Here is a 22,368-nt window from a genome sequence, read left to right as displayed (position 1 = left end):
GGCTAATCATTTTATATTTTTGTCATTGGGTTTCGAAGGTTAACTTTATTAAGTGGAAAAGAAATACCTTAAACCATTTAAAGGAAATAATTTAAAAAAAAAAACAATCTTTAACTATATTAATTAAAAGTGTTTATATTTTTTATGAATATCAAACATTTTTACAGAGTTGTATGTTGTTCTATTTTAATCCAAAAATATTCATTAAATTTGTAGATATGGAGGTGATCAAAGAAAAACTTGACAAAATACAGAACTTAGTCCGTTACATTAAATGTGAGTAAATCATTCACACAGTTTGTCAATATATTTGGTATCTTTAGCTCCTTTTTTTTTTTTTTTTAAAGGAGATTTTTTATAAATAGAATTTGCTCACAGTTCACAAAATTAGATAGACACCAAAAGGAAGCTAATCATATTGAAATGACAACAGAAACAAAACTAAATTTATGAGATTTTTATTTTGAATTATTTGAATTATTTAAATAAAATTTCAACGCCAATTTTATCAATATCGTCTAGAAAACTACAATATTTCAAAAGCTTCGACTCATACCTTTTAATTTGAATTTAAAGTAATTAATGAGGTACATAATAATACTAAACGTTTTAACTATGGGAAATATAAAGCTTCTCATTTTATCAAACTTGGTGTTAGTCAAAATGCTATTTGTCCAACGAACACTTTCCGATAAAGTGTGTGGTTCAAATTTTGAAATTTATATATTTTTTTCATATGCTCAAAGTTAACATTTTGCCAAAATTTAATGAAATTTAAACGAGCAAAATTAATCTTAGTGACGGTGCTTGGTACCACCTTCAACATATTTACTGTTAAAAAGAAAAGCCTTTCAGAAAGTTACTTTGATTTATATAGGCAATCCACATGAGGAAGAAGAATGGACTGTAAGTATAAACTGAAATGTGTGTATGTATCAAAGTAGTCGTATCAAATTATATGTTTTTGAGTTTAATATGACGCCTATTATCATTGAACTAGTACACATTTTTGTTAACGGGCCAGCTGAAGCACCCCTCTGAGTGCGTGATTTCTCGATGTGTTGAAAAAATAGTAAAATCTCAAAAATACCAAATTTTGTGGAAAATCCAGAACGGAAAGTCCCTTTTCAAATGTCGAAATCAAAAGCTCAAACATAGCAAACGAATGGATTACAAATAGTTGCCTTTGGTGGCCTCTGGTTGCCATTGACTGTTTTCTGCTCTTTGGTCTCTGGTGTTGTACATATAAACGAACCAATCTTAGGAAGAATCTGGTCAAAATATTATTATGAATATCACTAAACAATATGTATAATTGGACTTCCAAAATTATTCCCTTATTACTTTAAGGAAAGTGATTGTTATATCTCTTAAATAATAAAGATTTCTGTTCTGATAAAAAGACGCCATTATGAGTTGTATACCCAGATAGTATAATGTACTGCAGAAAGTGGTTTTATCTATTACTGAATGTTTGTCTGTTTGGTATCAAAACTCCTTATATATTTTGAAAGAGTTTGTGTTCTTTATATTACAATCACTTGGTTGGTTTTATTGTTGTTTTAATATACTAGAAATAAAGAGTTTATTACGTGGAGTAAAAAAAATGTATATTAAAATTCTTTTACTACAATTTGGAAATAGTATTAAAATTTATTAGTTACATATTAGATTTATTACCTACAATTTCAGAAATGTTGACAACAGAAACAATTTTGATCGGATAGGTTCATATGAGCAATAACGGTATTTATTTTGTTGTATCTGTTAGGTTATTCAAAAACGGTTCGATGGTAGTGTTGAATTCAACAGAAATTGGAAGGATTATGAAAATGGATTTGGAGACAAACATGGGGAGTTCTGGTTAGGTAAGCAGATATGATTTCCATTAAATTTCAAAGTATGAGGGATATGTATACTTTGTTCGTAATATAACGTTAAATGCGCATCATTGTTTAAAGACTTTGTAAGCCAATCAAAAAGTTTTAATGCAGGGTTAAAAAAATATTCAACAGAATCCATCATAAAAACTTTCTGTGCTTCAAACATTTTTCTTCCATTACATTAATTTATGGATAATACATACCCTTAGTTAGAATATTGTAATTTGTTGTGGTCATTCATATACACACATACATTTCAGGCAACAAGAATATAGCACAACTGACATCAGAAGGAAATCATGAATTTCGGATAGATGTTGAGGACTGGGACGGAAAGAAGCATTATGCAGTTTATGGAAAATTCTCAATAGGCGACGCATCTACAAAATACAGATTGACAATTAGCAATTACTCAGGAAACGCAGGTAAATATAATAAAATATTTTATGGTGTTATAGAAATAGTTCCCTGTCTATCCATCTCCAGGAAACATTGTATAAAGCCCCAGTCACACTGTCACGTTTCGGCTATTGCCTAAGTCACACATTGACGAATTTGACGCCGGATTAGCTACGGAAAGTCCGTAGATATCCGTATTATTGCTGTAGTCATACGTAGTAGTGCTTGTTTCTCCTTGAAATTTTTGAACTTGCACACAATTTGACCACGGATCAAACGACCGTAGTTTCTCCTTACTAAACGGTATAAGACCGTACTGATCCGTTTTAGTCCATATCAAAACCGTATTTAATTGTACTTATTCGTAGGCCAGAATGATTTCTACAGTAAGTTTCGGAGAACTACGTACTTGTACGGTTACACCAGGACTTGGTAAGGATGCAACACGATTTGTTACGAATGTGTCACGGAACGGCACGATTTCATTACGTTGCAATACGAATAGCTAGGTATCAGCCAGGGTTCTGAAAGTCTATTACGGTTTACTACGTTACAACACGACAAAATACGGAATACTGTGGATTCTTTTATTTTCGTCGGTACCAATTTTCGTGGATTGCGTAAACCTTGCATTTTTGTTGATATTTTATTTCGTACTTCAGCCAAAGACTGGATACAACTTTATAGAAATTTGTTTTTCGTTGAACATTTAAATTCGTGGTACACCTGTACCAACGAAACAAAAGAATATTGGTATACAACGAATAATAATGAATCCACAGTATAAAGTATATATGTATAGACAAACTGACATAAGGCTCCTGTATAACTTCTCCATACTTATAGGGCCCTACTTATTCTGTGTCTGAATATGTCTGTGTCGACAGTTTATTTTTCTTTTCTGAATGTGCTGGAATCTTTTACACTTAGATCTGTTGATTCAGAAACTTGTTTTATAATTATAAGACAAACCTGTTCATAGAGTCTTGACGTTGAGGTATACAAAATAATTATCCAACATGAATAATCCACAACTGCTGCTATCAATTAATTAGCTGGAATTGGATATTGATATAGCACACAATTACAGGGCAGAGTCGAGATACTTGATGACAGACGTAGATGTGACAGCAGCCAGAGTAGACGGACTAGGGTCTGACTTCCCTATCCATGCCCGGTTTTAGCCCTCATGACTGAATTGTGCTACATTTCAGAACTTTGAAAGAAAAGTCGTAAATATTATTCAAGAACTGCTACTTGTCGTTGGTCCGAGGATTACGAATAACACCACATAGTACAGACAGACAGATAAATAATTTATCAAACAACAACGAACAATTATCTACGATAAACTGCCATATAGAATTTGATGAATAAAAATTAAATGTGACGGTTCATACTATTCCGTTTCAGACCGTTCTCATTCATACTAACCCTTACTTATACCGTAGACAACCGTTGTTTATCCGCAGTACATACGTCAACACACGTGTCGCTGCGTACTAAACCGTGTCATTTCCGTATTAAACCGTGTCTTACCGTAAGAACCCGTATCACTCATGTCGCCAAAATGAACCCCGTCCTTCATTATCAGTGGTTGTAACGTCAATACCCGTAGTCATACCGTTGTGCACCCGTATCGGATCCGTATCAGACTACGGAAATTGCATTTCCGGGATCATCCGTGAGATTTAGGTAGCAATACACAGTTAAAAGTTTAGTTTCGCATTAGTGCTCCTGTGAATTTTTTAAATATGAAAGTTTTTGTACAATAAAATTAATTTTTAGATAATTGATGAATAATATAGCCTTCTTAGTGGGTTTATATGAACATTTAGATTGATTTTAACATGTTTTATAGGCCATTTCTATGATTGACAGTCCGTATTTTCCTATCCGTACCGTTCATAGGTCCATAAATTATTGTAGTGTTTATCAACAAAGATTTTGCGCTCGATCTTTTCAATTCAATTTTATGGAAAAACGAGCAGGAAAGCATATGATTTTTTTTGGACCACTAGATAGATATAAACCTATGGATTCAGGAAAGGTATCACTGTAAATCATTGAAATTTTCCTTTAGACCAAATTTTGGAGACTTTTGTGACATGTTCATCCCCCTTTTTTGCTATATTTTGTATCTAAGAAATGCAGATTGTTGCCATGGTTACACCCAAAAGGGTTTATATTTCACCCTTATGACCATTAGAAATCAAATCTATGGAAGATTTTCTTTCTACAAGTATAAACATGCATAACACACATATAAAGCCTTCTTTGTTAGACAGGAGGGAAAAGAGGGTGTTTAAAAATTATGAGTGTCAATTTTAAGTTTTTTTCCTAACTGTGTATTGCTACCTTATGGCATTTGACAAAGCAAATAATTGCTTTTTTTTAGACAAACATACCACAAAACTATTGATATTTATGTTATAGATACAATTCTAAGGGAGAAACAACCTTTAGTATGACAATATATGTTAGTTTTGTTGTTTATTGTCCTTAGCAACCAATATAGACATTTTGACACAAAGACTTGGTTCCGTTATAAATTGATACTTTATTGGCTACCCCTTTGAAAAGAAGATTGCGCGTTATGTAGAAACCTTAGAAGGGAACGCTTTATATTTTTTCATGCGACTGAATCAAATTTATTATTTTAGCAAGTATAAAGTCACACAATTTAGCATGAATGAAGCCTAAATTTTTTCCCGCTGTTATAAATAAATTCAGTATTTACTAAATTTTAACCAAGGCTTTGGTATGGTAATACACAACAAAATTGACATTCTAGAGCTTTAAAATAGCTTTAACTTGTAAAAGTTTGTCTACTGTTAAGGTTATTTTAAGTTTTTAAACAAGAAAAGACAGGGTTAGAAGGTATAGTTTTAGAAAATTGACTAAAAATGGAGAAAATGCACTTTGACATGGCATGTTTCATAAAATCACTTTTTTGTTGCATTTCAGTGTCAACTGCTAACCTTCATAAAATATTTATTTCTGAACCGATTTTCAAAACTAGCAGGCGAAAATGCTCGTTTTAACTAGTAGAAAACAGAAATCCATTTAAAGTGGAATTGGGAAACAAAATGTTAATCCTTAAGGTAGCAATACACAGTTAGAAGTTTAGTTTCGCATTAGTGCCCCTGTGAATTTTTTAAATATGAAATATTTGTACAAAAAATTGATTTTTAGATAATTGATGAATAATATAGCCTTCTTAGTGGGTTTATATGAACATTTAGATTGATTTTAACATGTTTTATAGGCCATTTCTATGATTGACAGTCCGTATTTTCCTATCCGTACCGTTCATAGGTCCATAAATAATTGTAGTGTTTATCAACAAAGATTTTGCGCTCGATCTTTTCAATTCAATTTTATGGAAAAACAAGCAGGAAAGCATATGATTTTTTTTGGACCACTTGATAGATACAAACCTATGGATTCAGGAAAGGTATCACTGTAATTCATTAAAATTTTCCTTTAGACCAAATTTTGGAGACTTTTGTGACATGTTCACCCCCCTTTTTTGCTATATTTTGTATCTAAGAAATGCAGATTGTTGCCATGGTTACACCCAACAGGGATTATATTTCACCCTTATGACCATTAGAAATCAAATCTATGGAAGATTTTCTTTCTACAAGTAATTACATGCATAACACACATATAAAGCCTTCTTTGTTAGACAGGAGGGGAGTTTAAAAATTATGAGTGTCAATTTTAAGTTTTTTTTCCTAACTGTGTATTGCTACCTTAATCCGTATTGGATCCAGCGAGGTGATCCATGAAAGTGTGACCTAGGCATATCCCGTTTTGTTACGTTTTCAAAACGTATCGAAACGGCAATATACGTAGCGAATCGTATCAATCCGTACTTAAATAGGCTGTATATTCAATTCAAAGTTTTCTTGTCATATAAATAAAGGCAACAGTAGTATACCGCTGTTCAAAACTCATAAATCCATGGACAAAAAAACAAAATCGGGGTAACAAACTAAAACCGAGGGAAACGCATTAAATATAAGAGGAGAACAACGACACAACACTGAAATGTAACACACACAGAAACGGACCAAGCATCAGACAAAATCCCACGAGAATAACAAATATAACATCAAAACCAAATACATGAATTTGGGATAGACAAGTACCGTGACACGTCTTATCGCAATGTGAATTTACACACACAAATAAGAGAAAACAAACGACGCAACGTTAAAATGTAACACACACAGAAACGAACAATAATATAACAATGGCCATCTTCCTGACTTGGTACAGGACATTTTTAGAGGAAAAAATATAAACTTTACAGTTTGTGACATATAACAACAACAAAAACAAATGAAGACAATAACTAAGTAACTCAATATATATATATATATATATATATACAAATTCAGGTAAATATTAAAGGGTCCCCTGTCTTCAGTTCCATTGATTTTTAATAAAGGATCCTAGTTTATTCACTTGTGTTGGTGTTGATGGGTTAAGTATAAATATAACTTTGTCATCGTCAGTCAGATTAGCAAATGAGTTATCTTCTTATGGTAATGCAATTAAAATATGCTAATCTTATATTTGAATTGTGAGAACAATTTATTAAGAAATGTTTTTCATCATCTAGTACTTTGCATTTTTTGCAAAGTCTCTCTTCGCGAGGAATTTTAAAATGCCTTCCTTTTTCAATTGTTAATGAATGATCAATGATTATAAGTTTTGTAATTAATTTTCTAAATTCATAGTTTGAGTTAGAGAGGTAAGGTTTTCTCAATAGATTTGGATCAAGTCCTTAATAAAAATTTAATTTACTTTTATCATCAATAGTTCTCAACTTATCTATCAACATGTTGTTGTAGTATGAGTTTATTTGGGGTTTAATATAGTTTTTAATATTTTTTAATTATTTTAAATTATCACCGGTTTTTATTCTATCTATATCAATGTTGGTTTCAGAAAGATTATCTTTTGCAAAAGTGAACCATGAATAGGACCCACTAGAATCCAAAGTTTTAGTTAATTGAAAAGATTCATGTAATAAGGGATTCAAATTTGAGGTGAAAAGCCTTGCTAAATACATAATAGTTTGGGTTTTTATATGACATTCAACAGGCAGTCTTCCCAATTCATTCCTTGTACCAAAATCTGAGGCGTTCTTGTTAGTGCCAAGGGTAAACTTGCAATAACCAAGATGCAAGTTTTCTATTGGAGTCTTGTCAATAGAATTAAATGGATCCACATCTTTTCCAGAAACCAAAGCTCTTTTTTTAGCTTTGAAATATGTTATATATGAGTCTAAATATGTTATTTCAGAATTATAAGTCAATATGGGTCTCACTAAGGTGTCAAATAAGTTATTTGACTCTCTGATAGGAAGGCTGCCAAGGGAATTAGTATATGATTTAATAAAAAAAAAAAAACCTGTTTTGCCTTTTTTGTTAATTCAGCTGTATGGCTGAGATTGCCATTTGATTTAATCAGCAGACCTAAGTAAGGATATTCTAAAACATTTTCTATTTTTTTGTTTTTATATACAAGTATAGAAGTTTCAGGCTTTTGCCTTGTTGTTGAAAAGACCATACTTTTTGTTTTATTTATGTTTAGAGAAAGCTGCCAGTTTTCACAAAACATGGAAACTTTATTTAGACTATTTTGGAGACCCTCCTTAGATTCTGAGAGTAAAAGCAGATCATCAGCAAACAGGAGGGAGCCTAGTTTACTATTTATACGCTGCAATGGATTTTGAGTTGTCATCTTCCATGCCTTTAGTGATATCATTTATAAAAGTGTTGAACAAAGTAGGACTTAATGAGTCCCCTTGTTTCACACCTCTAGTAATGTCAAAATATTCAGAAATGTGATCTTTATACTTTAAAGAGGATTTTGTATTTAAATATTGTTGTTTTATTACTCTGTAAAAAGACTTTCCTACTTCCATTTTGCATAATTTATACAAAAGGGCTGTCCTCCATACAGAGTCAAATGCCTTTCTTAGATCAATGAAACATGCATAGATTTTTTTTGTTATTTTTGTGTATATATTTATTAATCAAAGATTTCAATATGAAAATACTGTCAGCAGTTCTGTGCTTTTCTCTGAAGCCAAATTGACAGTTATTCAGCTGTTTATCCACAACTGTGATTAGTCTATTATTGAGTACTGTACTCAATAATAGACTAATCACAGTTATTATGGATTATTATTACACATTTATTTCAATAAATCGTTTTCAAATCCAATCACAGCACCCCAACTCCATAAATCACAAGGTGTTTTGACCAATTAGAATAAACTAATTGACCATGACCATCTGCAGGAGCTGAAGCCAGTGACACTTATCTTAAAATACTGTAATTTTTATAAATGACTCGACACGTGGTGATTTGTTTGACTTATATTTTTTATACTTTTCTTTCTGTACTTCATGTCTATCAATTTAACAGACACAGTATAGAATATGTTTTTATAGTTTGCAAGATGTTAATTGCCTAGATGTTGCAGATGTCTTTCAAGTGTTTATGCCTAGGGAAAGCAAAGAGAAGGTTTTTTTTTTTTATCAAATAAACGTTTTGCCTCTTCGTCATCTTTTAATCTATCCGAGTGTTTTAAAATATTGTTCTTTATGTGTGTTTCTGTCTTGAAAACACTGCGAAGAATACCAAGTGAATCGACTGTAATAAAGATTTGGATTTTACCATTAATGTGTCATTTCTTCATTGTGCAGTCACTTCCTGCATAACAGTTTTAATTTCATTAAAAAGGAATTCATAAAATAAAGCATATTATTTCTGCAAATCTACTGAATCGTTCGTACATCTCTTAAAGCGAACCATTTCTCCTATAATTATGCCTGTAAGCAGAGGATGGATGGCACGAGGACATCTCTAAGTTATGATAATGTTTAGGTTTTTTTCGGAATGTCTTGATCCTTGAGGTCTAAGATATCTGTTACCCTAATCTTTGACCTTTGAATACCAACACATCTAAAACCTGCATTTTAGTTTGTGATTTCTCGTATTTAAATTTTAGTAGTGCTTGGTGTCTGTTAGTCTGTTCTAAACATTGTGCTATTTCATCAACTGTACCTTCATTGTTAATAAAGAAGCAATCGTCCCTAAACATATAGGGGCTCGTTTTTTTCTGCTTATGTTTGAAAGTCCTTAAAATACTATTTAAGACTTCATAAACTCTTAGATCAGTTATTTCAAGTAATAAACTATTTCCCATTGTAACTCAGTTGAATTTATCAGTCGATGGACTAATTTTACGGCCTCTACCACGCCATCCCCGACCCCTTCCTCTGCCTCTGGTCCTCATCAGAACGATCTGTTTGAAACACACTTAAAATATAAATCAAATACCGGTAGAAGGAAAATTGAAATTAAAATGTCAATGTGCAAAGTAAAACATTTCATAAGAGCAATTAACAAAAGGAAGAGCAAGGTTCCCACCAAGGCTTTATAAGATTTTCATGATTCATGAACCTACTCAACAAAAATGTTATCATAAAAAAAAAATCTTGCTTTTGAAGTAGAAGGAAAATCATTTTTTATACCATCAAATATGAACCAAATAATCTAATCGAAATGACAGAAGTATTAAAATTAATAAAGCGTACCTCTGTTGAATTCTCTTGATTTTCTGGAGCTACTTAGTTCCCTCTCTGCATCTCTTTTCTGAATTTTATAAATTAATGACGCCGTTTCATAGATCAATGATCACAGCGTAGTGACACGTGAAACTGCTTAAAATAAACGTACAAAACCATAGGAAAACGTGCGAAAACGTACCTCAACCGTTGTGAACCGAAATAGAAAAGTACTGACTCCTTGTAATACGTACTAAAACGTAGTAAAACCTTAGTACATCTTAAGAAACATTTATCGCCTACCATTATTCATCTTTGCACAAGTGAGGGGCTGAAATTGCTTTATTAACGCTTCCAAACTCTAAACAAATTCAAATAACTACTTCAATCTGAAATTCTTTGAAAAACGAAATTAAGAATAAACATTATAATAATTTAAGGCTGTGTCCATTAAACAAAACTGAGGGATGAGATATACCAAAAAAGGGTGAATCCAAACTCATAAGTCGAAAATATAATGGAACATATCATGATTACATCACAGCTGAACATTTGCAGGTCGTTACTTTGTATTGGTTACCTAAATAACATTTAAAAAACATATCAGGAAAAACTTGTGATACATTTTTGTCATGAAATACACGAAAATTGTGAAATTAACTATTTAAATCGAACCATTCTGGCTGCTAAAAGCGAATTAATTATTTCACTTTTTCACTTTCATTAATGAGTGAACGAAAAAAGTCATATTTTAGATTTTTTTATATATCTCGTTGCTAATGTCATGGATTTCGTTACCACACACTGCTTAAAACTTTTTCTCAAGTCTTCAATAGATATAAAGATTTGGTTTTCAAGTTTTGGTTGTACCTGTAGATAACTAATTTCAAACGAGATATCACATCCTCATTTTTAATTTGCCCGGAAATTTAGAAACATTCCTAGAATTATTCTACTTGGTTGCCAATTCAACAACTGATTAGTTAAGGTTAAGGGGATGATTTGGGATATCGCTAACATGTTACACTCCGCTACATTCTGTATAAATGTGCCTGTACAAAGTCAGGAGTCTGTAATTCAGTGGTTGTCGTTTGTTTTTTGTCTTTTTTTTTACCCGAATTAGGCCGTTATACGTGTTACATTTGTCATTTTTTGGGCCTGTTATAGCTGACTATGTGGTATAGGCTTCTCTAATTGTTTAAGTTCGTACGGTGATCTATGATTGTTAATGTCTGTGACATTTTGGTCTGTTGTCTTATTGGCAATCATACCACGCCTTCTTTTTTAAATTGAATATGTCATAGCAAAAAAAACACAACGACTAAATAACAAACATCAGTAAACAAAACGGTACATAGAAAACTGAGCAACGCAAACATATATACATTATGATAAATTTAGCAGGAAAATTACATGTCGTGGTTAATATTGCATGTATTCAAGGGAAGCTCCATCTCGTCTAACACAATTTCATCAGTGTTCACTTATATTATACTTTATTTCCTTCACTCGTGGTGATCTAGCATTCGTTGACATACCATAGTCTTATAGACAAAATGTATTATTATAGTTACATTCAATAAGTTAATGCTTAATTTTTGAAAGACATGTATAGATTATGTAGAATTTATTAGGAAGAAAGTGATCTTTCGTTGTAATCCGTTGTAAATTATAATAATCTAAACAGTCGAGATGCTTTATTTTTATTTTTCAGGTGACGGAATGAGCTATTTTAATGGGATGAAGTTCTCAACATATGATCATGATAACGACAAATTCAGTGGTAACTGTGCTGATGATTCCAATTTAAAAGGTGGATGGTGGTACAATAACTGCTGGAGAAGTACTGACGCCATGCTAAATGGGCATTACACCGATAGAAATAGTACTATACAGGGTATTAGATATCGCTCGCTTGGACAACGTACTCAGAAAAAATCTACTATGAAGATTCGAAAAGTGTAATAACAAGTCTTACCATCAATAAATGAAAGCAAAATAATGTATTTTTAGTGTTGTTTATTTCTCTACATAAAATCGGTAAATACTTGTGGTATTAGGATATTGATGAAAATATAATGAATATGAATATAGTACATTTTAAGCGATTTCGAGGGTTTACTTTCACAAAAAACGCTCAAATTCAAACATGTAAAAACCAAGGATGTATAGACACATGGAAATGTTTAGTGCTGTATGACCACATGGGACATAAAAAGAATCTAAAATTGAATTTGCTTGAGGGGGTTATCTGGTTGAAAAGAAGTAAATTTCCAAAAAAGACACATCACACACGAATAAACGCAATAGATACAAGAGACACTATTTTAGAAATCTATTTTTTACATAACTCGTCTAAACATCAACCCAACAATGTTAGATATGTAAAATTGTTTTCACCAATATTTGTTCTTCCCTCGACGGGATTCGAACTCATGCTACTGAGATATCGTGACACCAAATCGAATGCACTGTATCCGGCGCGCTAGACCACTCGACCACCCGGGCTTCACTAAAATAAAGCGTTCGGTGGCCGGGTGTTACCTTTCCTCGTCAGTTTTAATCTAGCGTCGTAATACAGTACATGATATATAAGGCATGAAGATGGAGTAGTTACAGATCAGCTGAAATATCTAAAGTAAAGGATCCTACAAATTAATGTAAGATACAATCACAGAAATACGGCTAGAAAAATGACCCAATATTAAAATGAACTTCCTATAGATTACTGTGACAGCGATGTTGAGAGTTAATAATGTCCACATTCCGTAATTTATTTTGAGGAAATATAAACCCCACTTATGTAATAACCGACATGCGTAAATATGATAAAAATATATGTATTTTCATCCAATATATGAACTCAAATTCAAATTCCTCGGATTTAAATTCTTATTTGATGTAGTTCATGCAGGTCAAAGTTCTGCGCTTTGCCAAAACATATTTAATGATGGTCAAGTGGTCGCCCAGGAAAACCATTACAGATCAGGATTAAAAAAATGTTATTGGGATATAAATATGGATGCGCTTTGTTTTAGACCGACATCTAGAGAAGGATTTTTAACGAATTCACACGGGAACAGCCAAACATAATTCTGACCAGTGTTTGATCACAATCCTAAATACCTATCCTTTCTATCTAAATCAATTAATCAAAGTGCGTGTAAGCACAGAAGGGAAAAGATTGCATTAAGTTATCAGTGGGAAGTAAAATAAAGTATTACAATGTCAATAAAGCATTGGTTGTAGTTGAATCAACTGCAAATTGTAGACAATTGGAGATATCTCCAATTTTTAAAAGATGAATTTAACAATGACATTTATTACATTTTAGAACAGCTATAAGATTCCTGCACCTTCCAAAAAATATGTAATTTTCTTGACAGGAGTAATATTGTTTTTGACTTGAATATCTGAAAATACATTACATTGATAAATTCTGGAAATATAAAAAAAGAAGATGTGGTATGATTGCCAATGAGACAACTCTCCACAAGAGACCAAAATGACATAGACATTAACAACTATAGGTCACCGTACGGCCTTTGGCAATGAGCAAAGCCCATACTGCATAGTCAGCTATAAATGGACCCAAAATTTCAATGTAAAACAATTCAAACGAGAAAACTAACGGCTTAATCTATGTACAAAAAAATGCATGAAAAATAAATATGAAACATATAAACAAACGACAACCACTGAATTATAGGCTCCTGATTTTGGACAGGCAAATACATATAGTATGTGGCGGGGTGAAGCATGTTAGCGGGATCCAACCCCTCCCCAAAACCTTAGACAGTGGTGTGACAACACAACATAAGAACGAACTATAAAAATCAGTTGAAAAAGGCTTAACGCATCAGATGGATAAAAATACAATTGGAAATGTTTATTGATAGGATATTTAGAATGTTGGTATCTGTGCACTATACTTTGTGTATCAAAAAGGTAGTGATAAGCTTTGAAAGATTTAGATATCAATTAATTAACATAGGATTTAGAATGCATTTCATGCAATCTTTACCCAAAAACGGTAAAACATCATTGTTATATCTAAATTAACTGCCTTATTTGTAAACTGACATGAATATCAATAATGTGGTCTTTTTATAAATTGACTGTTTACAAAACTTTGAATTTTTCGAAAAACTAAGTATTTTCTTATCCCAGGCATAGATTACCTTAGCCGTATTTGGCACAACTTTTTGGAATTTTGGATCCTCAATGCTCTTCAACTTTGTACTTGTTTGGCTTTATAAATGTTTTGATATGAGCGTCACTGATGAGTCTTGTGTGGACGAAACGCGCGTCTGGCGTACTAAATTATAGTCCTGGTACCTTTGATAACTATTTACTGTCGATTTATTAATTTTACAAACAGCTGTGGTATCTACAACGATCGGACTGTTATACTTAACATTACGCTGTAGGTCCATACAGCATTCTGACTTTTCCAGGGCGAGTATATCTTATAAATTGATCGAGAAGATGAAAATCAATATAACAAACAAAATCTCAGTTACTGAAATCTTATAGAGCGGGACCAGTGCAACTGCAGGAGAAGTAATCAATCTTTCTTACCTTTCCGGACCACCTGAGATAAGCCCCAGTTTTTGGTGGGGTTCGTGTTGCTCAGTTTTTAGTTTTGTATGTTGTGTTTGTGTACCCCTATTCGTCTATTTATCTTTTTCTTTTTCAGCCAGAGCGTTGTCAGTTTATTTTCAACTTATAAGTTTGAATGTCCCTCTAGTATCTTTCGCCTCTCTTCTTTGAAGATATAAGACTGCGAAAACATGTTGTTGGTGAGTTAAGATTAATACAACTAATTCATAATGGTACCGCAATCGGAAATTTTATTAAGTAAGGCACACATCTCTCTTTATGAAAGTCTTACAAGTGTAAACCTGCACGGGCACAACGTATTGTGTGATATATACAATAGCCATACGATAGAGCAGAAGGCATAATTTTGCTTAGAAATGGAAAGTTGACAATCAGAACGGAGAATCAATACGTTTGTCATATTTTCTGGTTTGAAAACGTCAATATGACAATATTGAGGAAATTTTTCAAGATTATTCGGATATATATACGATGCACGCATTCACTGAAATGTAAGGTCATCAATGTATTTTTCTGAGACTAAAACTAAAGAACCTTTTAAGATGCTTTTTCTGTCCGTTTTTGAGAAGGTTCCGTATGAATACTGCATTCCATGACCAACTGTTTTGTCTGCAACTCATAGAGGCAATTTTTTTGAAAACTTTGTTTATGCGACTCTTTCGTTATTGTGATCAATCAGTATGTCGAAGTTTCGAAATTTTAGGTCTCGATCGTACCACATGAGCATTATATCAGTATAAGTGTTGCGTGATTGGATAATGAAGCCGTTTTATTATGGTATCAAAAAGATCAAAATTCTTTGTTTGAGTCCCCGGGGGTATCGCCAGTCAAGTATCTAAGTATTCGAGAGAAATGCGGATAAATGTTTTTTTCTAAATTTGGTAAATCACTAGAATATAAGGCAAGCTTCTCCCTCATGCATAGCTCCGATTCCTTTTTTTTTTTTTTTTTTTTTGATGTGCCTAAATTTTGATTCTGTTCAGTTATATTAGCTCTTCGGCATTCGTGTTTAAATACCTTGGGATCAAGCTTCAATGAAAAGAATAATTTGTCGACATGTGCATATGCTCTCGTATATGCTGTAGTAGATGATGTGGAAGATACTGTACTGTTTGGTATTACGATGTTAAATGAAAGAATAAACTAAATGAAATTGAACACACCAAACACTTTCAGCCTCGGTCACACCTTAACGGATAGCTCGAACGGATGCCGAACGGATAACTGCTTTTTCAATCCGTTCATGTCCATTAGACGTCCGTTTTTATCCGTTAGACGTCCGTCCATACCCGTTTCATGTCCGTTTAGTGTACGTTTTATCCGTCGACATCATTTTGTCTGTTCTATTACTTGTCCGTTATACATCCGTTGGAGGTCTAACAGACAAATTCACCAACGGACTTTTACCTATCGTTTAACAGATAAATTGGACGTTGAACGAATGTAAACGGACTTCTACCGGGTGTATAACGGATAAAACGGATGATGAACGGATCTGAAACGGATAAATGCGAATTGAAAATTTCTTGTCAGAAATACCAATTATTGGTATGTCAAATTTCTCGAGTGTCATGAATTCTTATTATTCCTAATCAATCTTAGAGTTAGGGCACGTCTTCACTATCAAGCAGCTCTTATTCAGGTCAGACACTACCCTTTGGTGGAATCTTGAAGAACAAACCAAAACCAGTTATACAGAAACTTTTTGCATATTTATTCGATTTACATGTTTTATTATTGTCGCCTTTAACTTTTCCGTATATTTTATCCGGTACGCTTCCGTTAGGTGTCCGTTTCATGCGACACTCGTCCGTTGGATGTACGTTCGACATCCGTTCTGTCCGGTACGTTTCCGTTTCTCGTACGTTGCATATCCGGTGTGTGTCCGTTATGCATTCGTTACGTGTCCGTTTTATTTGGTCAATACATCAACGGACTCCCAACGGATAACAATTTTGTCAACGGACAGCTTTTTTTTTGCATCCGTTAGTCGTCCGTTTGTGCTATCCGGTAAGGTGTGACTGAGGCTTTAGAAATTAATAAGGTGACTCCATTTCAGCGATCATTCTGGATTAAGTAATCACGGAATATGCATTGCTTTTGATTATACCTTAAATGTTTTATTTCAGCATAACATCATGATAGCAATATATACATTTACAGATTATTTATCCATTCGTTTGATATGTTTTAGCTTTTGATTTTGCCATTTGATTAGGGACTTTCCGTTTTGAATTTTCATCGGAGTTCAGTAATTTTGCGATTTTACTTTTGAACATAAATTTTAAGTAATTAGATATAGAAAAAACAAATATCAGGGGATATCTTTATAGACATGTAGTATTAACAAACTTACAAGAGAATTAACTAAATAGATAGCCAGTTACATGTACGTCATGTTATTTTGTAGCTCTTGGTGGTTGTAGTTTTGTACTTAAACAATACAGAAATCAAGCAGGTATGTTTAGTCTGTCCATAAAATTCAACATGTCATGTGCTAGAGGGACGAATGTATTAACAGACTTTACATAATGATATTGGTCCTGAGATTGAATTGTGCATGCTGACCTTTGTTTTATTTTTAACAAAAGTTATGGCCATACAAACGCTAGCAGTAAAGAAAACACATATGACAAGATGATATGCATTATTCACAACAGTCAACATACGACTTAACATTATTCTAAAAGAGGCATAGGAACATAAGAGTTGTCTTTCTTCTTCTAAACGCTTGAATTAAAACTCAAACTGGGCTAATGTGAGACTTGTTTCTGATTGCAATATTCATTATATTACACAGTGCATGGCTAGCTATCATAGAAATTGCTTTACGGCTGAAACTGTGCCACTTAATGAAGTTTCTAAAAGAGGCGTGGTCTGTGAAACAGCTGTATTTACACATTGTATAATCTATACGCCTTGTACTTTACATTACGTATAACTTATGTATGGTCGTGGGTCTGTATTGAGTAACTGTATGTCGTTCATGTAAATGTCAGTGTATTAACAGTTTTAAGCAGTAAAACAGCTATTGGGCGAAAGCTTTGTATTCGAGACATGTAATTTGACTAAAAAAAACGAATATGTATTTTAAAACACTACGAAAAAAAAACCAAGAATGTGTCCAGAGTACACGGATGCCCCACTCGCACTATCAATTTCTATGTTTAGTGGACCATGCAATTATGGTATCAACTCTAATTTGTCATTAAAATTAGAAAGATAATATCATAAGGAACATGTATACTAAGTTTCAAGTTGATTGGATTTCAACTTCATCAAAAACTACCTTTACCAAAAACTTTAACCTGAAGCGGGACGAATGGACGAACGGACGAACAGACGAACGAACGAACGAACGGACGGACGCACAGACCAGAAAACATAATGCCCCTCTACTATCGTAGGTGGGGCATAAAAAGAAAATTCTCTAGAACGAAGGCAACATATGAGCTAAGATGAGGAAAGCATATATATAGACAGAAATTGTATTTGAAGGTTTTATATTAAAATAAACATGATGTGAAAGAGAGGAGAAAGATACTGGGGGACATTCAAAGTCGAAAATTAACTGAAAACGACGTGGGTAAAAAACAAAGAAACACAAACCCCACAAAAATCTCGATATGATATCAGGTAAATTATCGCGAAATTTTATGTCATTACATAATTAACATCCGTTTCGAATAATAGGTATGTAAATGGTATGATACTAAACACCTAACGGGAGGGATTGTGCTTGATTTTCATTTGATGCAGACATAATCTTTCTATCAGTTTAATTGAGGTCTGGAGCTGACATGTTTGTAACTACTAGTAGTCCTTTATTTATTTATGTATCATTGTCATTTTCTTTAGTTTTTTTCGTTACCTTTTCTGACATCGTACTCGGACTTCTTTTAAACTGAGCTTTACTGTCCGTATTACTGTGTGTTTCTTTATTCTACATTGGCTAGAGGTATACATGGAGTGTTGTGATCTCATAAACATGATTAACTCGCCGCATTTTTGCGCCTGTCCCAAGTCAGGACCCCTGGCCTTTGTTAGTTTTGTATGTTTTATACTTTTAGTTCATTTATATGTTTTGGAGTTTAATACGACGTTCATTTTCACTGAACTAGTATGCATAGTATCTGCGGGTGTGGGATTTTCTTTCTGCATTGAAGACCCATTGATAAGCTTCGACTGTTTTTGTCTCGCTTGACGGAGTCAAAAAGCGAGACATAGGTGTGCTGTTCCCGGCGTAGGCGGGTCAACAATGTATTAGTTTGTGATTAGGTCTAGTTTATGGTGAACCACCAGTGGTAAGTCAAAGATATTTGGTATACAGCTGTATTAGTACTGGCACATTTCAATATCATGAAATTATTTGGCCCCGCCCCCTCAGTTATCGTCTTGTAACTTTGAAACTTTTGCTTAGTTTTCATGTATTAGTTTGTGATTAGGTCTAGTTTATGTTGAACCACAAGTGATAAGTCAAAGATATTTGGTATACAGTTGTATCAATACTGGCACATCTCATTTCCATGGAGACTATTTTTGGCCCTGCCCCCTCAGTTATGGTCTATTGACTTTGAAACTTTAGCTTTGTTTTCATGTATTAGTTTGTGATAAGGTCAGTGTAAGGCGAACCACTAGTGGTAACTAAATGATAATTGGTATGCAGTTGTATAAGCATTGTCATATCTCATTTCCATTGAGATTATTTGGCCCCGCCCCCTCAGTCATGGTCTATTGACTTTGAAACTTTTGCTTTGTTTTCATGTATTAGTTTGTGATTATGTCTGTTTATGGAGAACCACTAATGGTAGGTCAATGGTATTTGGTATGCAGTTGTATTAGCATTGGAACATCTCATTTCCTGTAGTTTATTGGACCCCGTCCCCTCAGTCATGGTTTATTGACTTTGAAATTTCGCTTAGTTTACATGTATTAGTTAGGGTTTATGTTTGTTCAAAGGGAACTACTAATGATAACTAAGTCAATGGTATTTGGTATGCAGTTGTATTAGCATTGGCACTTCTCATTTCCATGGAGATTGTTTAAGCCATGTACCTTCAGTCATGTTTTATTGACTTTTAACATTTGCAAAACGTACATGTTAAAGTGTTGCTATTTTAATTTCAACATTTGTGTACGAATCACATAAAGTATACCTTGCTGACTCTACATAAATATTATTAAACTATAATAATATTGAGGATTCATTTATTTTGATGGGTATCAATGTTCTGTAATTTCTAAAACCCTGGGTCTACCATGTTTATGTGGATGTGATTTTGTGGTTCTGTCAAAGTCTGGATACAACTTTAGAAAAATTTAATAAAGAATAAAAGATGTCGTTCTAAATAGTTTATTTAATTACCTCATGCACATATCTGTGGCCTTCATTTTTCTGTGCCACTGTTGCACTGAACCTGTAACTCAGACTGTTGGATGAAGAGTAATGTTTATATTTAGGTGCTTTTGTTGCTAAAATTTGGTTGAGGTTTTCATTTGTTTGAGTGCTAGCAAGATTTGCAAGTTTTTCTGCTTGAATTGATAAATTTTTAATAAAAATTCTATCCAGTTCCTTCTTCAGCTCTGGATTTTGAAGTGGTTTGCCGTATGGTAACTTACTGAATTTTGCCAATGGGTTTTCGAGGAAGACACACCACTTGGTGTTACAAAAGCTATGGTCACCAAAAAAAATGTGTCCTACCATGGCTTTCAAGCCAGTTGTTACACCTTCTGTGTTTTTTTTATTTTGTGCAACCATGTATGAAAAATTCTGCATGATGTAGTTGATGACCCTTTGTGACAACTCTTTGTAATTCTTTTTTTATGGCATACAACTGTTTTGAGATGTTTTTCTTTATATGGTTTTTGTCTGATCTTTTCTTAAGTTTTATTTTAAGAACATTTTGTGCCCTTTGGAAACCTGTCGTGTCATCATCACCAGCAATTTCTTTTATATTGACACCCTTATCTATTACATCTCTTATCATGTCAACCACTAAAGCTGGCTCCATGCCTTTAGATGAGCCTGTATGGTTTTTGCTGCATTTGTGCTCTTTTGGAACTATACCTTTTCTTTTTGCAACATCACATGTTCTGCAATTTTTGGATTTTATTTTTACATTCAATACCTTCCCGGTCTTCTGTCCAATCAGTGATGCACATCCTAAAACATGCGTAACATATCAAAAGATTTAATGTTGTTTGTATATAAACATGATATGTTTTGTGCATGTTATTAATAGGATAATAACAAGCATTCTGTGAGCATTTCCTTGCAATACATAGTCCCCATACAGATTGAAATTAAAGAACCTTAGTGAGCACGCTCACATACCCCACGTCCCCACATTGTCATTAGAGAAATTAAATAAGTATAAGAAAAAAAAATTGTATAAGAAAAAATATTGAATAATAATTTCCTGTCAATATACATAGTATGTCCTTATTATCTACAAAATTTCATGAAATTCCGTTGTGTGTTTTCAGAGGAGTTGAGATGACAAACTGTTGCAGAAGTACTTTGAAGCAAATAAGTTCAAAGGGGCATAACTCCTAGAAAAAAATTGAACCGTAATTTCCTGTTGATATGCACATCTACATAGTATGTCCTTATTATCTACAAAGTTTCATGAAATTCTGTTGTGTGGTTTGAGAGGAGTTGCGATGACAAACTGTTGCAGTAGTACATTAAAGTAAATAAGTTCAAAGGGGCGTAACTCCTAGAAAAAAAATTGAATCGCAATTTCCCGTCAATATGCACAACTACATAGTATGTCCTTATTATCTGAAAAGGTTTCGTGAAATTCTGTTGTGTGGTTTGAGAGGAGTTGCGATGACAAGAAACAGGACTGACGGACGGACGGACGGACTGACGGACGGACTGACGGACGGGTCAAAAACATTATACCCTCCGCAACTTCGTTGCGTGGGGTATAATTACATTGTTCTAGAATAAAATGTTAACCAGAACTATAACTTGTCATTGTGTAAACTATATAACAAATATCAAGTTATTATTGTATTCAAAAATTTTTTGAACATTTATTATTAGTGATTTTTTTTATGTCCAAAGACCATAACAAAATAATCAGCCTGGAACTCAGTTCAAACTTGATATTTCACTTGTCACGATAAAACTATATACCAATTTTCAAATAAATATCTTCAAGCAAGAAGAAAAGATGAGGAAAACTGATTAAGTGAGTGAATTTCATAATTGCAAGAACCATAACTCTTTACAAAATCATTAGACCAAACAAAAACTGAACTTGATCTGTAACTTGTTACGATAAGACTACATACCAATCATCAAATTACTATCTCTAAGCATGACTAAAAATTTGTGTTAAACTTATTATTTGAGTTGAACATCAATTGATACTTAAAAATAATATTCTTGAATTTTTTAAACATACACTGACATAACAAATACTAATATAATATATATATATAGTGTTAATTTGTGTTACTATACCAGACAAACTGTTATAAGATTTCCCGGAGCCTTTTTTCTGCCAACAGGTATCAGTGGATACTGCAATCCCTTTGTTTTCTTCATTGTCATCAGAATCTTTTGATAAAATAACAAAAAGAACATGTATACAAAAAATTCCCGGGGGTTGGAACCCCCCCTTTTTTTGGCCGATCAATGCATTTGAATGGGAGTATATAGTTGGAACCCCCCCTTTACTCTGGGTTGGGAACCCCCCCTTTTTGAAATGACTGGATCCGCCACTGACCACTGTCACAGATTAGGGGATGGTTGGGATCCCGTTTGTAACATGTTAAAACCAGTTACATTCTGTATGTATGTGCCTGTCCCATATTAGGAGCCGTACATTCAGTGGTTGTTGTTAGTTTAGGTGTTA

General features: G+C 33.3%; 1 protein-coding gene across 1 annotated transcript; it reads left to right on the top strand.

Annotated features, from left to right (window-relative positions):
- The first annotated feature begins 218 nt into the window (after positions 1-218).
- LOC139515150 (fibrinogen-like protein A) lies at positions 219-11,842 on the top strand. The gene is made up of 5 exons (XM_071304713.1): positions 219-276; positions 878-906; positions 1,772-1,868; positions 2,144-2,308; positions 11,592-11,842. Exons 1-5 carry the CDS (start codon positions 219-221, stop codon positions 11,840-11,842), a joined length of 600 nt encoding a protein of 199 aa, XP_071160814.1.
- The last annotated feature ends 10,526 nt before the right edge of the window (positions 11,843-22,368 follow it).

Source organism: Mytilus edulis, chromosome 3, assembly GCF_963676685.1.
Source record: "Mytilus edulis chromosome 3, xbMytEdul2.2, whole genome shotgun sequence".
Lineage (NCBI taxonomy): Eukaryota > Metazoa > Mollusca > Bivalvia > Mytilida > Mytilidae > Mytilus > Mytilus edulis.
This window is presented reverse-complemented; position numbering and strand designations above follow the sequence as displayed.

Coding starts and splice junctions, on each gene's coding strand:
- LOC139515150 (XM_071304713.1), top strand. CDS start 219: ATGGAGGTGATCAAAGAAAAACTTGACAAAATACAGAACTTAGTCCGT. Junction 1,869..2,143: donor ACATGGGGAGTTCTGGTTAG/GTAAGCAGATAT, acceptor CATACATTTCAG/GCAACAAGAATATAGCACAA. Junction 2,309..11,591: donor CAATTACTCAGGAAACGCAG/GTAAATATAATA, acceptor TTTATTTTTCAG/GTGACGGAATGAGCTATTTT.